Source organism: Cherax quadricarinatus, chromosome 23 (genome assembly GCF_038502225.1).
Source record: "Cherax quadricarinatus isolate ZL_2023a chromosome 23, ASM3850222v1, whole genome shotgun sequence".
Lineage (NCBI taxonomy): Eukaryota > Metazoa > Arthropoda > Malacostraca > Decapoda > Parastacidae > Cherax > Cherax quadricarinatus.
Window position 1 is genome coordinate 28,641,448 of NC_091314.1, and position 20,756 is coordinate 28,662,203.

Below are 20,756 nucleotides of genomic sequence, written 5' to 3' on the forward strand. Positions count from 1 at the left end.
CTAAAAGCAGTTTAATAGGGCGCAATTTGTTACTGCATGTGCCCAACCACCGTTGTTGCCAACAGCAGCAGAGATGGGCAGAGATGACTGGAAAATAGTCCCTGTACACAATACCCCTATAAGAAACCATGAGATCATGTATCGCGGGCCGTGCAGCAGCATGTGCCTGCTCATTGCCCTGCACACCAACATGACTAGGGACCTAGCAGAAAACGACATTTTTGTTCTTGTTAGCCACGCGATGCGACCATTGTTGAATACGGAGGACTAATGGATGGGGGAGTCGAAGCGTTTAATGGCTTGTAAAGCACCGCGGGAATCCAAAATTATCACAAACGTCGAAGGAGACGTATGTAATACAAAGTGCTATGAGGATGGCATACAACTCTAAGGTAAAAACACTAGCCGAGTCCAACAAGTGGCCTCGGACAATATCATCAAGGTAAACTGCTACGAACCCAACACCATCAGCAGATTTAGAACCAACTGTATACACAGCAATAGCATGAGCATGTGACCGGAAGTGCTTGAGAAAAAGAGAGCTAGTAGCAGGAGTAGGAACTGTAGGAACTTAGGAGTAGGAACTGTACATAAGAACATAATAAAGAAGGAACACTGCAACAGGCCTACTCGCCTATGCGAGGCAGCTCCAATTCTCCCACTGGCTTAAGCCAATTCTTTGATGTAGTGAGGTCAGACACATCACTTAAGGGAGAAGCAGTGCATCCAACCTAGTAGCACAAGCTAGTCAGGTCCAACTCACACTCACCCACACATGTATTTATCCAACCGTCTATGACGGTACTCGGGAGTTTGTTCCACTCATCCATAACTCTATTACCAAACCAGTGCTTTCCTATATCCTTCCTGAATCTGAATTTTTCCAATATAAAGCCATTGCTATGAGTCCTGTCTATGTTAGATATCTTTAGCACACTATTTACATCTCCTTTATTAATTCATTTTCCATTTATACACCTCAATCATATCTCCCCTAATTCTATGCCTTTCTAGAGTGCAGATTCAGGACCCTCAGTCTATCCTCATATGGAAGATTTCTGATACATGGGATCAACTTTGTCATCCTCCTTCGTACGTTTCCCAGTGCATTTATATCCATTCTGTAAGTGACCAAAACTGTGCAGCATAATCTAAATGAGACCTAACCAAGGATATATAGCGTTGAAGAACAACCTAAGGACCTCTATTATACTTCTTGCTATTATTATTATTATAATAAAAAAGAAGCGCTAAGCCACAAAGGCTATACAGTGCTGCAGGGTAGGGAAGGAAGCGAGGGTATCAGGCGGCAGAAGGGGGGAGGGATGATTAGTAGGTTACAGAAAACAGCAGGGCAGGGGATAGTGCGGGGGTAGAGGGTAGCAAGAGATTGAGGTAGAAAGGGCTGAAGGTATCATCATCAGAGTTTGTGGAGTAAGTCAGTTGTTGTCAATGTGAGAGTCCGGATGAAAGGTGGGTCCATCAGCAAGAAGGGAAGGTAAAGAGAGAGCAGCGGAGTGAAGACGACGTTGGAGGTAAATTCTGCGTGCTTGTTGATAAAGTGGGCAGTCTAACAGAATGTGGCTGACCAATACTGGAACCTGACAATTCTCACAGAGAGGAGCAGGGCGCCTCTCCACGAGATATCCATGAGTAAGACGAGTATGGCCAATGCGAAGGTGGGAGAGAGAGTAGTCTCCCAACCTCGACACTGGTGATAAGAAGACTACCAGTAGCCTATACTCGGTTTAATAGAACAAAGCTTGTTATTGAGCAGAGCAGACCAACGTTGTTGCCAACGGGTGTAAAGGTGGGTAGCTATTACAGCAAAATAGTCCGGAAATGGAACACCTCTATATGAAATTGGTAGGTCATGTACTGCTGACTGCGCAGCAGTCTCTGCCTGTTCATTGCCCTGTACGTCAACATGACCAGGGACCCAACAAAAAACAATATCTTTATGCTTGGTAGAGATATGGCGTAGCCAAAGTTGGATATGAAGAACTAGGGGATGAGGTGTATCAAATTTCCGTATAGCCTGTAGAGCACTAAGGGAGTCTGAGACAACCACAAATGATGATACAGGCATAGATGCGATACGAATAAGTACTGCAAGAATGGCATACAATTCAGCAGTAAAAATGCTAGCCGAAGATAGTAAATGCCCTTGCACGACGCTGTCTGGAAACACTGCTGCAAATCTGACGCCGTCAGAAGATTTAGAGCCATCTGTGTACACAGCGATGGCACAAGAATGAGAGTGGAAGTGGTCAAGAAAAAGAGAGCGGAAAGCCACCGTATGCAGTTGGGCTTTCGAGCAAAGGAGTGAGAAAGAACAGACTCAAACAGCTGGAACTTCCCAGGGAGGGTAGGGAAAAGTGAGATGCTACATGAACATATAAAGGTGGTAACTGAAGGGAAGACATGAGTGAATGTAGGCGAAGAGAGAAGGGATGGAGCAAACAGGGGCGGCAAACAAATAAAGAATGTCTACTAAAATCAGTGACCATTCTATAAATGGAAGGATTGAGGAGATCGTGAGAGCGTACATAGTAGCAAAGGCAATGGGCATCACGGCGATCAGACAAGGATGGAACATTCGCTTCTGCATAGAGGCTCTCAACAGGGAAAGAGCGAAAAGCACAAAGGCATAAACGTAATCCTTGGTGATGGATGGGGTTAAGGCTAGAGAGAGTAGCAGGAGAGGCCGATGAATAGATCTGGTCACCATAATCGAGTTTCGATAAAACGAGGGCTGAATGTAGGCGAAGCAGAGTTCGACGATCAGCTCCCCAGGAAAGATGAGCAAGGGTTTTAAGAAGGTTCAGCCAGCTGTGACAAGTTGTCTTTAGAGAGGTAATGTGGGGTTTCCAGGATAACCTACAGTCAAAGAGAAGGCCTAGAAACCTGACTATCATGTTCAGGGATACGGGTGCCATAGAGGTACAAAGGGTGATCGGAGATGACAGAGCATCTAGTGAAAGTAATTTGGTGAGTTTTGGTACTGGAAAATTTAAACCCATGCGTGGTGGCCCAATTGGAAACACGGTCAAACCGCATGCTGGAGAGAAACTGTAATGAGGTGACAGTCAGTGCCTGCACAAGCAATAGCGAAGTCATCTACATAGAGTGATGACCAAATATTGGATGGAAGAACAGAGGCCAAATCATTTATAGCAAGGAGAAAAAGTGTTGTGCTCAGAACACATCCCTGAGGGACACCTTCAGCTTGGACAAAGTCCAGGGAGAGCACATTATTGACTCAAACACGGAAATGTCTGTCAGTTAAAAAGTTCTTAAGGAAAGATGGTAGATTGCCTCGGAGGCCTAAGGAGTGGACTTGGGCCAAAATATTATACCTCCAAGTTGTGTCATATGCCTTCTCAAGGTCAAAAAATATGGCAATAACTGAGTGGTTATTCGCAAAGGCATTACAAACATATGTATCCAAACGTAGTAGGGGGTCTATGGTAGAACGGCCCTTACGAAAGCCATATTGACAAGTGGAGAGACTGTTGTGTGTGTCTAAATACCACATTAAACGTCTATTTACCAGACATTCCATCACTTTGCAAACTGCACTGGTAAGAGCAATGGGACAATAGTGGGAGGCTTCATGTCCCGTAGTACCCGGTTTGCCCGGTTTGCAGAAAGGGAGTACAATGGCAGATTTCCACAGCTGTGGAAGAACTCCTTGTGACCAAATAAGATTGAAAAGGCATAAGAGGACTGCAAGGGTTGACTGATGTAAATGTTGTAACATATGAATATGAATGTCATCGGGCCCAGCTGTCGATGATCGGCAAGCTGAGTGTGTTGCCTCCAGTTCCTGAAGTGTAAAAGGCACATTATACTGTTCTTCTCTGGGAGAAGACAAGTCCAAGGGTGCTAAAACTCTGGCAGACTTTGAGGAAAGAAACGAGGGGCAGAGATGGAGCCCCAGAGAAATACGGACCAGATCATTGCCAATTTCAATGGCAACATCTAAAGGGTTTGCTATATCAACACCGGCAACCCGCAGAACAGGAGCCGGGTTAGGAGAATATTTACCACTCAGTTTCCGTACTTTTTTCCAGACTGCACTCAAGAGGAAGCAGAGATGATGGTGGAGACAATCTCGCCAGCAAGTGCGTTTAGCACAGAGTGTTTCAAACGTACTGCATGAGCACAAGTAGACCACCAAGGCACGTATTTCTGAGAATGCCTGCCCGAGGTTTGGGGTATAGAATGAGAAGCTGCGGTTAAAACTGAGGATGAGAAGAGGTGTAAAAGCTCATCAATGGAGGACGAAGAAGGGACCTCACTAAAAACAGTTAGTTGTGAATAAAGGTCCCAATTTGCCTGATCAAATTGCCAGCGTGGGTTACGAAGAGATGGTGAATATGAAGGGGAAGAAAGAATGATTGGAAAATGATCGCTGTCATGTAAATCCAGGAGAACAGACCAGGTGAAGTCTAGTGTGGCAGAGGAGGAGCAAACTGAGAGATCAATGCAAAAGAGAGTATGAGTATGAGGATCAAAATGGGTGTGAGTACCTGTATTTAAAACATGGAAGAGGTGGGAAGCAAGAAAAGCCTCTAGTTGAATACCATGGGAATCACAGTGAGACCCCCCAGAGGAAATGATGTGCATTAAAATCGCCAAGTAACAAAGTGGTGGCGGTAATGACGAAACAAGAAAGACAATATCCGGAATAGATAATGCTCGAGAAGGAGATACAAGGAACAGAGTGTATACCACCTATGTAGGTGGATACAGGCTGCTGTGTAATGCAGCGAAGTACGAACAAATAGCTGATGGTACGGAATATCAGTGCATAGAAGAAGGTGGTGGTAATGATGAAACAAGAAAGGCAATATCCGGAATAGATAATGCTCGAGAAGGAGATACAAAGAACAGAGTGTATACCACCTATGCAGGTGGATACGGGCTGCTGTGCAATGCAGCAAAGGATGAACAAATAGCTGAAGGTACGGAATATCAGTGCATAGAAGGACACTTTCGTTAAAGGTCCCATCAGGAAAAGGATCCAAAGAATGCAATAAATTATAGCCTGAGATGGGATAGATAACAGCAGAGTGTAATTTTGGTTCTTGTAAGCAAACACCAACAGGGGAAAATTGGGTAAGCAACGTTTGAAGCTCACCCCAATTACCCCTGAGGCCGCGTATATTCCACAATAAATAGGCCATGACTGGCAATGACAAAGATACTAGAAATCCACAGGCAAGGGTAAATACGGACTAGAGGGGTTAGAAAAGTCCACATGCGGTGGCAGTGAAAAAACATTCAAGCAGCAAAGGAACGGTGCACTGTGAAGAAAGGAGTTGCACAGATGGAGAAGAGGAAAGAAAAGGAACAGAGGGTGGATCAGTGTCCATTGATGGTTTGGTCTCTGCAATATATTCAGAGATTGCTTCAAGTTTTTCAGAGTTCAGAGACGTCATATGGGAGACAATATTGGAGGTGGAAGGAGGAGTTTGAGTAAAGATCAGAACTGTAATGGACTGTACCAAGGTAGGGGGAAGGGCGAAAATGTGGAGGAAACTGGAGAAGTGTGGGAGGGGACAGAAGAGGCAGAAACCTGGGAGGTGGCAGAAGAGGAAGAAACTTGGGAGGGGACAGGGAAGGAAGGCACAGTACAAGGAGGAGGATGAACCTCCACACTTGTAACAGAGCCAGTGAAAGGGGAAGACCCAGGTACAGAGACCGGGAAGGTAAAATGTGGAGGTGGATGAAGGGAAGGAGGGGTTAAAGGGGATTTTTTGGACTTCTGAGAAGTAAAGGGATGATTGGGAGGAGGTGTCGTACGAGGTCTTGTCGATACTGGGGTTTGTGAGGGAGAACACTGAGAACAGACTGAGGTGTTGAAGTAGGGACGTCTGAGCCCAGGACAGCAAAAGAATTAGATACAGGAGTGACTATGGGACTGGCAACCGCAGAGGAGGCTGCAGAAGATGGGAACCCAGAAGTGGGGGCACGTTTTGAAACACAAGAATAAGAAACAAGGGGTAGTCTCCCTTGGAGGCAGAGATGAGAAACTGCCATAGCATAAGGGAAACCTTCTGCCTACTTCTTGCTATGAAGCCAAGGATATATTGTGATAACTAATGCACTGTGGTCTTGGTTTTAGATTACTACTAACCAGAACTCGTAAATCCTTTTCACAATCCATAATACTAAGATCTACATTATTCAGTTTATATGTGGCATGGTTATTTTCCTGTCCAACATTTAGAACTTTGCATTTGTCTATGTTAAACTGCATCTACCACTTCTCCGACCACTGCACGAGTCTATTCAAATCATCCTGGAGTGCTCTAATGTCCACATTAGAATGAATTGGACAGCCTATTTTGGTGTTATCAGCAAATTTGCTTATGTCGCTATTTATTCCCTCATCTATGTCGTTTATGTAGATTGTGAACAAGGGGCCCAACACTGGCCCCTGTGGAACACCGCTTGTGATGTGCCCCCATTCTGATTTCTCCCCATTTATGCAAACTCTCTGCTGCCTATTTGTCAACCATGCCTCAACCCAGGAAAAAATTTCTCCTATTCTGTGTGCCTTAAGTTTCCTCAATAGCCTCTGATGTAGAACTCTAGTGAAAGCCTTACTGAAGTCCATAGGAGTAGGAACTGTAGGAAGTTCCTAAGGAGGGAAGGAAAAAGGCAGACACTAAATGAACGTACAAGGGGGGCAACTGAATAGAAGATCAGAGCGAGTGAATGCGAAGAGAAAAAAATCGGAGCAGGCAGGGGCATCAAACAAACAGTGAGTTCCTACTAATGTCTGAGACTAACCTATACGTGGAACGAACACGAAGATCATAAGCACAGACAAAGTAACAGACAACGAGCACCACGACGATCAGCCAGAGAAGGAACATTTGCTTCTGCATAGAGGCTTTCAACAGGGGATGAATGAAAGGCACCAAGGCACAGACGATGAATGGGATCTAACTTAGAGTTGCTGGAGAGGCCGCAGAATAGACTTGGTCACCATAATCTAGCTTGTACAAGACCAGGGTGGAATGCAAACGGAGGAGAGTGCGACGATCTTCTCCCCATGAATGATGTGCAAGAACCTTAAGGAGATTTAGCCAACCATGGCAAGTTGTCTTTAAAGAAGAAATGTGAGGTCTCCACATCAGCTGGCAATCAAAGAGCAGGCCCATTAACCTGACCATATCACACACCGGAATAAGCGAACCATGAAAGCACAATAGAGTATCAGGAATACGCGGATGTCTAATGAAGGTAATGAATCAGGTTTTTGTACTAGAAAATTTAAAGCCATGAGAAGTGGTCCAATGGGAGACTTGGTCTATCACAACCTGAAGGGAGGCTGCTACTAGTCGACAGTCAGCACACAAGTCAGCTATAGTGAAGTCGTCAACATAAAGTGACGACCAAATATGCAAAAGAAGAACAGAAGGTGGGTCATTTATAACTAAGAGAAAAAGAGTAGTGCTGAGGACACAACCCTGTGGGACTCCCATGACTTTCACAAAGTCTGAGGAAAGCGAGGTACCAATACGGACCTGAAAATGTCTATCAGACAAGAAAGCAGCATTGAAGTTTGGTAGATTACCATGGGGGCCTAAGGAGTGGGCTTGGGCAAGAATGTTATACCTCCAAGGGGTTTCATGTGCCTTCTCTAGATCAAAAAAGACCACTAGGACAGAGTGGTTGTTAGCAAAGGCATTTCAAATATACGTATCTAAGTGGAGCAAGGGGTCTAAAGTAGAGCGGCCTTTGTGAAAGCCATATTGGCGAGGGGAAAGGCTATTATGAGTCTCTAAGGACAACATCAAATGTCTATTCACCAATTGTTTCATCACCTTGCAGACCACACTGGTCAGGGCAATGGGACAATAGGTGTAAAGCCCTGAGGCACCAGGTTTGTGAAACGGTAGTACAATAGCTGATTCCATTGAGGGGGAACCCCTCACTCCCAAATAAAATTGAAAAGATGTAAAAGAACAGGAAGGGCCGTAGAATGGAGATGCTGTAGCATACCGATGTGGATATCATCAGGTCCCGTTGCCGATGGCCAGCAAATGGAAAGCGTGGACTCCAATTCTAAGAGAGTAAAAGGTTCGTTATACGGCACCAATCCATTGGAGGAGAAATCTAAGGGCAATTGCTTTTAGACACCAGAAATGAGGGACAGAGGTGAAGCCCTCGGGAGATATGGACAAGATAGTTTCCGATTTCTGTGGCAACTTCTAGAGGTTCTGCGACATCAACTCCAGCAACCTGCAAAACGGGAGCTGGGTCTGGAGTGTACTTACCACACAATTTCCGCTCCTTTTTCCAAACTGCGCACATGGGAAGACGAGGTAATGGTAGACATGTAGTCTCACCAACAAGTGCGTTTAACATCGCGGATGACACGGCGAGCAACTGCCCTTGCGCTTAAAATCCAACAGACGCTCCGCTATATGATCATATCAATAACAGCCCCACACAACACATTTTAAACGCACTGCATGGGCACACGCCTGAGTATGCATGCCTGAGAATGCATACCTGAGGTTTGGGGGATAGGAAGTGTCGCCACAGTTAGGACTAAGGTCGAAAATTGGTGTGCCAGTTCATCAATAGAGGACAAGAAAGGGTCTTCACAACAGGTGGTAGGATGGGAGTATGAGTCCCAATCTGCTTGAGTAAACTGCCAACGAGGGCTACGAAACAGTCGGGTATATGTAGTAGAAGTAAGGAGGATAGGAAAGTGATCACTATCATGTAAATCTGGAAGAGACCATGCAAAATCAAGTGCAATGAGGAGGAACAGATAGAAAAATCTATGTAGGAGAGAGACTGAGTGCGAGAATCAAAATGGGTAGGAGCACCCGCATTTAAAACATGAAGAGGATGAGAAGCGAGAAGTCTCTCCAACTGATCACCACGAGAGTCGCAGTGGGACCCTCTCCACAGGTGATAGTGAGCATTAAAATCACCCAACAAGATGGGTGGTGGTAGAGAAGAAATTAAAAACACGATGTCAGAGATACAGAATGTATGGGAGGGAGAAAGAGAGCAAACTGTAAACCATCTGTGTAAATAAATATGAGCTGGAGTACAATGCAGCAGGGAATGAACAAAACTTGTTGATGGCATATCAACACACACAAGAAGCGTGCTTTCATTAAAAGATTCGTCAGGTAAAGGATCGGAAGAATGTAACAGCATGTAGCCTGAAATGAGGAGAATGACAGCAGAACGAATTTTGGGCTCTTGCAACCCAACACATACTGGGGATAACTGGGAGAGCAACACTTGGAGTTTTCCTCAACTGCCCTTAAGGCCACAAATATTCCATTGAAAAAAAGACATCATGTACAGAAATAAAAATGGCAACAAAAAGAAATGATAAAATCTATGGGCTTTTAAGATCAGTAAAGTCAACATGTGGGGGCAATGGTAAGCATGTAAGCAAGGAAGAATTAGAATATTGCAGAGGAATAGATTGTTATGATGGTCATGAAATAGAAAGGGTAGAAGGGGGCATGTTGGTGTCCATCAGGGGTGTCTCCGCAATATAGCTGGAGATAGCGTCTAATATCTCAGTTGTTAAGGAAGCCAATGATGCCATGTCAGAGACAGGAGAGGCATTGCAAGTAAAGGTCGGAGTAACCATGGAGGCAACCAAAGAGGTCTGAGGGGGGAGGGGAGTATGAACCTGGAGAGATGCAATGGCTGGGCTAGAAGAATCCTGCAGTGTAACAGGAGAGGGAGGAGATTGGAGGGTTACTATGGAGGAAGACGGGGGGGAAAGAGGGGACTTCACGAGGAGGGGGTGAACCTTCACCTTCATACAAGAGCTGGAAAGGGGGCGAGAACTAGGCTCCGAGGTAGAAGATAGATTCTCTACAGATGATGGAGGCGAAGAAAGTGTAGGTCTGCTGGGTCTCGTAGACTGAGAAGCGAGTGAGCAAGATGAACTAGAAGTAGGAAGTGGTGCAGAGGATAAAACTGCAAAAGAATTAGAAACTGGGATGACCCCGGAAGACATGGACGCAGAGGGATTGGGAGGCAGGAGGACTGTCGAGGTTGGAGATCTTCTTCTCGAGCAGAGAGCTTGCTCTGAATTCTGTACTGTTACGACATGCTCACCACTTCGAAGAGCGTGGAAGGACACATTTTGGCCAACTTGCTGTAAAAGTGGTTTACCAATTCCACGATCAGAAAGATAATCAGTTTGAGACGTCTTTTGTAAAGAAAAGAATTTTGTCCAATGCATACTCATTAGTCTGGTACGCAAATGTAGTGAGTGTTGCATAGGTTGTTTTCGAGTGATCATCGATGAACTGTCGTCAGTAGGGGAAGCTGGACGCATTGTGAAAGGCTTGCTAGAAGTAGCAGCATGAACAGATACGGGTGATGCTGCAGCACCTGAAGCAGGTGATGAAGCGTCACTGGCAGAACGTACAGGGGTATGAGAAGAGTCAGTTGAGTGAACCGATAACAAAGCCGGGCCAGAACAGGGTGTGGGATCAGAATGGGGTGTGGGAGGAGGAAGGGTTTCACTGGGCAAAGACTTCATAATAAAGGTGCTTCTTCTATGATATCTCATTTCTTGTTATTATAAGAAAAAAAGGAAAGAAAAAATATACCTTTTAAATAGACGAAGTTTGGGCCCCAGAGACCAACGTTTTTCCCAAGGGTTGGAAGGGGGGAAGATATTACAGCAAAATAGTCCATAGGAATACCTATAAGAAACGGTTTCATTTTTGGCTGACCAGCGGGGTTTTGTTTGTTCATTCCCCTTAAACCCAACAGCCAGGGCCCCAAAAAAAAACAATACCTTTATGCTTAGAAAAGGCGGCGACCCGGGGATACAGGCAGGGGGAAAAAACAAATTTTTAAGCCAAAAGCACTAAAGTCTGGAAAACCCAAATGATACAAGGGGGCAAATTTTGGGAAAGGCTAAGGGGATGGGTATTTGGTCAGCTGAAGATAAAAATGCCTTTTGGCCTGCCCGGGAAACACTTTGGAATCCTACGCGGAAGACTTAGACCATCTGTGTACACAGCAATGCTGAGAAGAGAGTGAAAGTGGTCAAAAAAAGAGGCGGAAGAACAGACAGTTTTTTGGAAAGGGGGGAAAAAAGAAAAACTAAAGGGGAACCCCAGGGGTGGAAAAAATAATCTTGTACATAGAAATTATTTAAAGAAAGAAAAGGGAATGGGCGAAGAGAAGGGCGGAGGAGGGGGGGGACAAATAAAAATTCTACTAATATCAGTGACCATTCTATAAAAGGAAGGGATTGGGAGTAGGAATAGTGGGGGGCAATGGGGATCCGGCGATCGGATAAGGATGGAACGTTCCTTTAAGAGGGTTAAGGGGGGAAGGAAAAAACCAATAAACGATCCCGGTAGAAGGGGGCGGGCAGGGGTCCCTGAATAGATCTGGTCACCAAAACGTTTCATAAAAAAAGGGTGGAATGTAGGTAAGGGGGGTTCCCATCAGCTCCCAAAAGATGAGCAAGGGTTTTAAAAAGGGTTCAGCCGGGTGTAAAGTTGCCTAGAAGGTAAGTGAGGGTTTCCCGGATAACCTCGATCAAAAAGGGGGCCCAGAACGCTGACAGTTTAGGATACGTGAGCCAAGGGTAGATTCAAAGACAAAGAAACATTTAAGCATTCATGTATAGATACCCATAGAGGTTTCTGGGTTTCATGCCATCTCTCTCGCTCTGTTATGTTCAGGTAAGGACGAGCCTCAAAGAAGCAAATAGTGATCTTTCTTTCTGCATTAACGCACCGCTAATATATTCCATTACCACTTACATATGTAAGTACATATATAAGTGCATATATTTTCGGAATGACTCGTGTTTTTCTGTAGCTGCATTGTTTTAAACTTTCTGGATGTCCTATGATCATAGTATATAGCAGTTATGTTCTGTGTTATGAATCAAGCAATGCTGCGAGTTTTTGTTTTTGAATGTATTTATCAATAAAAAATTCGGTGTGGCGTGAGCAAATTTTTATTCCGAAGTGTAGCCCTGAGAAAAAAAAGTCTGGGAACCATTGCACTAAGATATACAAGTGGATTAGTGCATATACAGTGAGATGCACCTGGATCTCTCTTAGCTCCATCATCCATGGACTGCTTCTTTAACCTTAACGGAATTTTGTCCATTGTTCTGAAGTTGTACTAGTGGAAAACGTATTGTTCAGGAGTTTTAACAACTGCTATATTTAGAAACTGGGACACCTGTGCACAAGTGTTATTAACATTTGCGAGGGAAGGTCCACAAGTGTGGGACCATTCACCTACATTCTTCACAATAGTGTGTATCTCTCTCCTCCTTTCACCTTCCTTCGAATTTTTTCCCCTTATCACATATACACTGTATACTTGTATAAAACTATAAACCGGCGTGGATCATTCAGGTAAGGAGTGGTAATGGCTGGATCCTCCAACCGCTAATATTGAGAAGCACAACTGACAGTGTTTCCCTCAGGGAAGGTTAGAAGCCAAAATGATGTGTTAACAGAATTACCTTCAACATAACCTATGATGAATAAACAGAATTCTGGACGAAAACTCGAACCGTGATCCATGCACATAGTAGGTCCAACACAGTAATCCCTCAGCCCTAGAGCTTACAATAGGAAGGTTTTACAATAAGCAATTCTCTGACTTGGTTGTATCAGCGGCACCAGCTGTGATCCTACTGTCTAATTCCACAGCCTTAGAAGCTTTCAAAGTAGATATATTCTCATATCACTCAAAGACATATATAATAGTGTGATGAATGGTTTGAAAAACCGACAAGTTGAAGATTGAGACACTTATGCAGCATAAGTGTCTCAATCTTCAACATATATAATAGTTCATAAACCCAAAATAGCTTTGAGTCCCCGTCCATTATTCTATTTATTCATTAGCAGTCTTTCATTACTACTTATGTTGGGTTTATGGACTATATGGCTTTGAGGGGTACAAGAATAGCTGGACTTTGAGAGAGAGGCTGTGAGGGCGAGACAGTAGATACATAGCTGCTGTTGCTGCTGCTGATGCAACTAAGTCAAAGTGCTGGCTGTAAAACCTTGCTTTTCTAAGCCCTGTGGCCGAGTCGTTGCAGTACTGGGCTTGATAAATTAGACACATGTGCAACTCTTGGGTATCTTTATTGAGGAAACGTTTCGCCACACAGTGGCTTCATCAGTCCATACAAAGGAGAATCTTGAACAGGAGGAGAATGAGGTAATTATTCTATTCAAGATTGATGGACTGACCACATCGACTCAAGGTTGAGGGACTGATTACCTCATTCTCCTCCTGTTCTTCAAGATTCTCCTTTGTATGGACTGATGAAGCCACTGTGTGGCGAAACGTTTCCTCAATAAAAATACCCAAGAGTTACACATGTGTCTAATTTATCAACATGTCGGTTCTCTGAACCATTCATCTACAAAGTACTGGGCTTGTTATGTGCAAGGACCACGGTTCGAGTCCCCATCCAGTATTCTGTTAAATCAATGAGAGTCATTCATTAAGAAAGACTCACACTGGGTTCATGATCAATAATGTTGATGGGTCAGTGAAGTGCTCACAGTGTGCCTTAAATACACACTACCATGGTAACACGAGTTTTGAGGGACACCAAACCCCGGCTGAATTAGCTGGATTATCATATTTACGTTAAGTGTTAATCCCATGTGGGTTATTCATCTGCAAGGAGTGGTTTGATTAGGTGGAATCATTGTTTTAAGTTGTGTGTGACTGCTAGTAACCTCGGCTCCGCCAACTACACGTCGGACGATCAACGTCATCGTCATCATAGTAACGTCACAAGACTCATCAGGTGCATCAGGCATAACCAACAACCTGGCTGGCCAGAAACCAGGCAAGGGCTACCGGAAGAAGACTGGAGCCTTAATTCCTCCTTGCTAAGAATGACCCATATGAGTTTTCAACGTTATAATATACATGATGATAATATTCTGCGGGTGACAGTGGCGGTGTTGGACGCACCCGCTGCAGCACCCTGTGTGAGAGTGAAGCTCACGTGGTCACAAGTGCACAAGATACATGTGCAACATCTGCAAAAGTTTTGCAACATGGGTGACGCTGATGAAAGGCTGCCTCTGTCTCGTAAGCATCTTAAGCGAAGCTCTAACCAACATTCACGTTTCTCTCACTAACAATGAAAGACGGGTATTGGAGGGGAAAGTGACCCTTGGAGAGTGACTCTACCTGTATGGGAGAGAGGGGGCACACTGAGTCCTGGAAGGTAACCTTACCTGTATGGTGGGGAGGGAGGAGGTAGTGAGCCCTGGAAGGTAATCTTACCTGTATGGTGGGGAGGGAGGGGGCAGTGATTCCTGGAGGGTAACCTTACCCGTATGGTGGGGAGGGAGGGGGTAGTGAGCCCTGGAAGGTAACCTTACCTGTATGGTGAAGACGGAGGGGGGAAGCGAGCCCTGGAAGGTAACCTTACCTGTATGGTGGGGAGGGAAGGGGTAGTGAGCCCTGGAAGGTAATCTTACCTGTATGGTGGGGAGGGAGAGGGGTAGTGAGCCCTGGAAGGTAACCTTACCCGAACGTTACTCTAGGAGCCTAGGGGAAGGATGGTGAAGAGAAACTGAGTGGGACCTTACCTGTATGGTGGGGAGGCAGTAGGAGGGGAGGCAGCGTGGTGGGGAGACAGTGGGAGGGGAGGCCGCGTGGTGGGAAGACGGTAGGTGAGGAGAGTAACTCTGGGAGACCCCCCTATAAAGTGGGGGACCTTATCTGTGTGGTGGGAAGGAAGGAGCAGTTTGAGTCCTGACCGGTGAGGCGGGGGGGGGGAAGGCGACCTTATATCTGTAAAGGGGAGGAAGGGGAAGAGTGTGCACTGGAAGTGGGGAGTGGAAGAATGAGTCCTGGAGGAGGGAAGAGAAGAGTAAGCCCCGAGGTGGGAAGGGGAAGAGTAGGGAGTATAAGAATGAGCCCGGGAGGGTGGTGGGGAGGGGGAGAGTGAGCCCGGGAGGGTGGTGGGGAGGGGGAGAGTGAGCCCTGGAAGGTGGTGAGGAGGGGAGAGTGTGAGCCCTGGAGGGTGGTTTGGAGGGGGAGTGAGCCCTGGAGGGAGGTGGGGAGTATAAGTGAGCCCTGGAGGGAGGTGGGGAGTATAAGTGGGGAGGACCTTACCTGCGTGCTCTGGGTGGAGGATGATGGGGATGAGGACATTCTCGTAAGGCGAGCCCAGTTCCGAGGGCGTGGGGATGGGCGGCAGGGAGGGCGGCGGAGGCGGCCAGATGGGCGGCGGCCACGAGGGCGGCTCACCAGCACCTTCCTCACCCTCGTCTTCCTCCAAGTTGATGAGCTGGTTGTGGCCTGTGTACCGTGGTCCAGTGTACCAGTAGTGTAGACCCGTGGTGGAATGTACCAGTGGTCCAGTGGAGTGTACCAGTGGTCCAGTGTACCAGTAGTGTAGACCAGTGGTGGAATGTACCAGTGGTCCAGTGGAGTGTACCAGTGGTCCAGCGTATCAGTGGTGAAGTGCACCAGTGGTCCAGTATAGGTACCAGTGGTGGAGTGTACCAGTGTATCAGTGAAGTGTACCAGTGGTCCAGTGTACCAGTAGTGTAGACCCGTGGTGGAATGTACCAGTGGTCCAGTGGAGTGTACCAGTGGTCCAGCGTATCAGTGGTGAAGTGCACCAGTGGTCCAGTATTGGTACCAGTGGTGGAGTGTACCAGTGTATCAGTGAAGTGTACCAGTGGTCCAGTGTACCAGTAATGTATACCAGTGGTGGTGTGTACCAGTCGTGTTTTCCAGCGGTTTGTACCAGAATAATGTACCAGTGTGTACCAGTTGTGGTACCAGTTGTGTGTACCAGTGGTGGTGTGTACCAGTGATGGTGATGTGTACGAAAGGTGGTAGTATGTTTTGGTGTGGCAGTATAGTGTTGTGGTGGCAGTGTATTATGATGTGGTGACAGCGTAATGGTGGTAGTGTGTGGTGGTGGTAATATGTTGTAGTGTGATGTGGTGAGGATGTAGTGTGTTGGTGTTGTGTAGTAGTGTAGTTATAATGTTGTGGTGTGGTTATAGTGAGTTGTGGTTATAGCGTGTTGTGGTGGTGATATGCAGTCGGGTGTTAAGTGTATGTGGTGGTGTATTGTTAGTATGTTGGCGTGGAGGTAACAATAGCACAGAGGTGGTTATGAGTGAGGGTGTGTAGGTGGGGTGGAGGTAACACACAACACATGGGGTTGTGTAGGTGAGGTGGAGGTAACACACAACACGTGGGGATGTGTAGGTGGGGTGGAGGTAACACAACACGTGGGGATGTGTAGGTGGGGTGGAGGTAACACACAACACGTGGGGTTGTGTAGGTGAGGTGGAGGTAACACACAACACGTGGGGATGTGTAGGTGGGGTGGAGGTAACACACAACACGTGGGGTTGTGTAGGTGAGGTGGAGGTAACACACAACACGTGGGGATGTGTAGGTGGGGTGGAGGTAACACACAACACGTGGGGTTGTGTGAGGTGGAGGTAACACATAACGTGGGGTTGTGTAGGTGGGGTGGAGGTAACATACAACACGTGGGGATGTGTAGGTGGGGTGGAGGTAACACACAACACGTGGGGATGTGTAGGTGGGGTGGAGGTAACACACAACACGTGGGGTTGTGTGAGGTGGAGGTAACACATAACGTGGGGTTGTGTAGGTGGGGTGAAGATAACATACAACACGTGGGGTTGTGTAGGTGAGGTGGAGGTAACACACAACACGTGGGGATGTGTAGGTGGGGTGGAGGTAACACACAACACGTGGGGATGTGTAGGTGGGGTGGAGGTAACACACAACACGTGGGGTTGTGTAGGTGAGGTGGAGGTAACACACAACACGTGGGGTTGTGAGGTGGAGGTAACACATAACGTGGGGTTGTGTAGGTGGGGTGGAGGTAACACACAACACGTGGGGTTGTGTAGGTGGGGTGGAGATAACACACAACACGTGGGGTTATGTAGGTGGGGTGGAGGTAACACACAACACGTAGGGTTGTGTAGGTGAGGTGGAGGTAACACACAACACGTGGGGTTGTGTAGGTCGGGTGGAGGTAACAACACGTGAGGTTGTATGAATGTTGTGTGGGTGGGGCGGAGGTAACACGTGGATTGTATGTTGTGGGTGGGGTGGAGGTAACACGTGGGGTTGTATGAATGTTGTGGGTGGGGTGGAGGTAACAACACGTGGGGTTGTATGAACGTTGTGGGTGGGATGGAGGTAGCACGTGGGGGTTGTATGAATGTTGTGGGTGGGGTGGAGGTAGCACGCGGGGTTGTATGAATGTTGTGGGTGGGGTGAAGGTAGCACGCGGGGTTGTATGAATGTTGTGGGTGGGGTGGAGGTAACAACACGTGGGGTTGTATGAACGTTGTGGGTGGGATGGAGGTAGCACGTGGGGGTTGTATGAATGTTGTGGGTGGGGTGGAGGTAGCACGCGGGGTTGTATGAATGTTGTGGGTGGGGTGGAGGTAACACGTGGGGTTGTATGAATGTTGTGGGCAGGGTGGAGGTAAGACGGTGATAGTCATGAGTAAGGTTGACGAATGGTAGGAACACCAGGAGCAGGGAAGTTGCCACGTGCGGGTCGTCGTAGGGTAAATAAGGGAGAATTAACAACGTGCCAGGTGGTCATTGGAAGGTACAGCTGAGGATGTAGTTTGATAGTGTCAGTAATGCGGGAGTGTGCGTAGTTTGAGGTATATGGAAACATTTAAGTTAATAAATGGGCGTTTTAAAACGTTCATGACGTCAAGGTTCTCGTTGTATGTGCGCGGGTGCGTGGAATTTGTTTGTTGGTAGTGTATGTGGGTGATTGTTACGGTGATATTCAGATGAGCGCGAGTTTTTGTATAGATGGTGATGTTTGTAGAGTACGGGTGTGTGTGGTATTTAAGTTTACAGAGTAGGTGTATGCGAGTTATCCCAGTTTACAGTATGTGTGTGTGTGTGTGTATTACTCAAGCGTACACAATATGTTTACGTTAGCCCAGTGTACAGAATACAAGTTACAAGAGTATACAGAATACGTACAGTACCCAAGTGTAGTGTGTACGTTGCCCAAGTGTACAGAGTATGTACGGAGGGAAGGGGCCGAGGAAGAGGTGGAGGAAAGGGAAGGAAAGCCAAGGTAAATATTAAGTAATCACCTAAGAGAGAATTACATGCATGAGGACAAAAAAAAATAAGCATATGAATACAACTGAAATAAATCATAATACAAGCGTCATTCCATAGCAACTATATGAAGATTTACATACTGCACGTGGCCACAGAGACAAGCCAGGCTGAGGAACCATTACTTTACAGCTAATGTACTGGTGCTACTGTACTTGTGCACGATACTTGCTGGATCACACCAGTACTGGTAATACAGCTACTCAAGACAACACTTGTACCTGATACTTGCTGGATCACACCAGTACTGGTGATACAGCTACTCAAGACAACACTTGTACCTGATACTTGCTGGATCACACCAGTACTGGTGATACAGCTACTCAAGACAACACTTGTACCTGATACTTGCTGGATCACACCAGTACTGGTGATACAGCTACTCAAGACAACACTTGTACCTGATACTTGCTGGATCACACCAGTACTGGTGATACAGCTACTCAAGACAACACTTGTACCTGATACTTGCTGGATCACACCAGTACTGGTGATACAGCTATTCAAGACAACACTTGTACCTGATACTTGCTTGATCACACCAGTACTGGTGATACAGCTATTCAAGACAACACTTGTACTTGATACTTGCTGGATCACACCAGTATTGGTGATACAGATATCAAAGACTAACACATGTGCATGGTATCTATTGAACCACACCTGCACGGTGTCTACCGCCTGCTTTAAACCCACAGCTTGCCCACTAGGCCGATTTTGCTATGACTGCTTGGTATCTGGACACACACAGGAACAAGCCTTTAACTGGCCTACGTTTTCATTTTCAAAATCTGTTCTACAAGTGAAACGTTGTGCAAAGAAAGGTCCGTTCTGCTGGCTTATTGCCCAGTCACCCGTGCGCGTTACCGCTCTTCACACACTCCACTGTTTTGCCAAACATACCGATTCTGTTCGTTTGTAATACATAACTGCATACTATTGCTATATAACTATATATTCATTGTTGATGCATAACTGTGTATTCACTGTTATTTGAGTTAGTTATCTTCCTCTCAGCCTGAACCAGTCTGGACATTCCCCTTTGACCTCTTTCGCCCACAGAACTGCCGCTCACTGGATGTTTTGTGTTTTTCACATTCTCTGCAAACTCTTAAAAAGTGTTGTGCATGAAAATCCGAGATCGGCAGTTCCTGAGGTACTCAAACTACCCCGTCTAGCACCAACAATCAGTCCATGGTCAAAGTCACTTAAATCACACTTCACATTTCTTCCCAATTCTGATGATCTGGTCTGATCAACAAGTGCCTGCATGCTCTTGCGCAATGAAGTGCTGCCACGTGATTGGCCGATTAGATATTTGCATTAACGAGCAGGTGATGTACAGGTGTACCTAATAAAGTGTCCACCGAGTGTATAAAAGTAACTTGAATCTAATAATTTTATATACACAATTATTACACAAACACGCGTGGTAGCGAAGTAAAGATGATAATGAGTCCATCAAGCTTGGAGAAGTGTCCAGCTCCATGGACTGATTACATCATATTTAGTGCGCTACCACACCTGCTGCCTTTGTACTTGACTGAAGAAGTTTACCATGTAGGCGAAACGTCTCAACAATAAAGATATACCCAACTTTTGCACATGTGACTTACTCATCAACTTGTCGGTATTGTATACCATTTTCCACCAACCTTCATGTTATGGCTCCCGGTGGACAGAGAACATTGTGTATCAACTTGCTTTAAGGTAAACTTAACGAGACACATGTTGTGGTTGTCTTTGTGACCTGTGTTCTGCAATACAAAAATTCACCCCAATTGAAATCTATCTTAATATATCTTCCGAGAACACATTACGATATATGGATGAATTTACAAAACACGAACAATTACTGAAGAACAATTTTTCCATTAACCTTTTGACATTTATAACGTATCTTTCACATTTATAACGTATTTTTGACATTTATAACGAATCTTTGACATTTATAACGAATCTTTGACATTTATAACGTATCTTTGACATTTATAACGTATCTTTGACATTTATAACGTATCTTTCACATTTATAACGTATCTTTGACATTTATAACGTATCTTTGACATTTATAACGTATCTTTGACATTTATAACGTATCTTTGACATTTATAACGTATCTTTCACATTTATAACGTATCTTTCACATTTATAACGTATCTTTGACATTTATAACGTATCTTTGACATTTATAACGAATCTTTGACATTTAAAACGAATCTTTGACATTTATAACGTATCTTTGACATTTATAACGTATCTTTGACATTTATAACGTATCTTTGACATTTATAACGTATCTTTCACATTTATAACGTATCTTTCACATTTATAACGTATCTTTGACATTTATAACGTATCTTTGACATTTATAACGAATCTTTGACATTTATAACGTATCTTTCACATTTATAACGTATCTTTGACATTTATAACGTATCTTTCACATTTATAACGTATCTTTGACATTTATAACGTATCTTTCACATTTATAACGTATCTTTCACATTTATAACGTATCTTTCACATTTATAACGTATCTTTGACATTTATAACGTATCTTT

At 45.2% G+C, this 20,756-nt stretch overlaps 1 protein-coding gene across 7 annotated transcripts in view; it reads right to left on the reverse strand.

Moving 5' to 3' along the window:
* LOC128685727 (ankyrin repeat and SAM domain-containing protein 1A) overlaps nucleotides 1-20,756 on the reverse strand; it is a 368,909-nt gene that overhangs the window by 338,224 nt on the left and 9,929 nt on the right. For 6 of the 7 annotated variants that reach the window (XR_011392360.1, XM_070088034.1, XM_070088038.1 and 3 more), the window contains exon 4: nucleotides 15,148-15,333. The exons of the other annotated variant lie outside the window; for it this stretch is intronic. Coding sequence is in view for 5 of the 6 variants with exons in the window: in XM_070088034.1 (XP_069944135.1) it covers nucleotides 15,148-15,333 (186 nt within the window). In the remaining variant the exon portion in view is untranslated. The remainder of the gene's footprint in view (nucleotides 1-15,147; nucleotides 15,334-20,756) is intronic. 7 annotated transcript variants of the gene reach the window in all.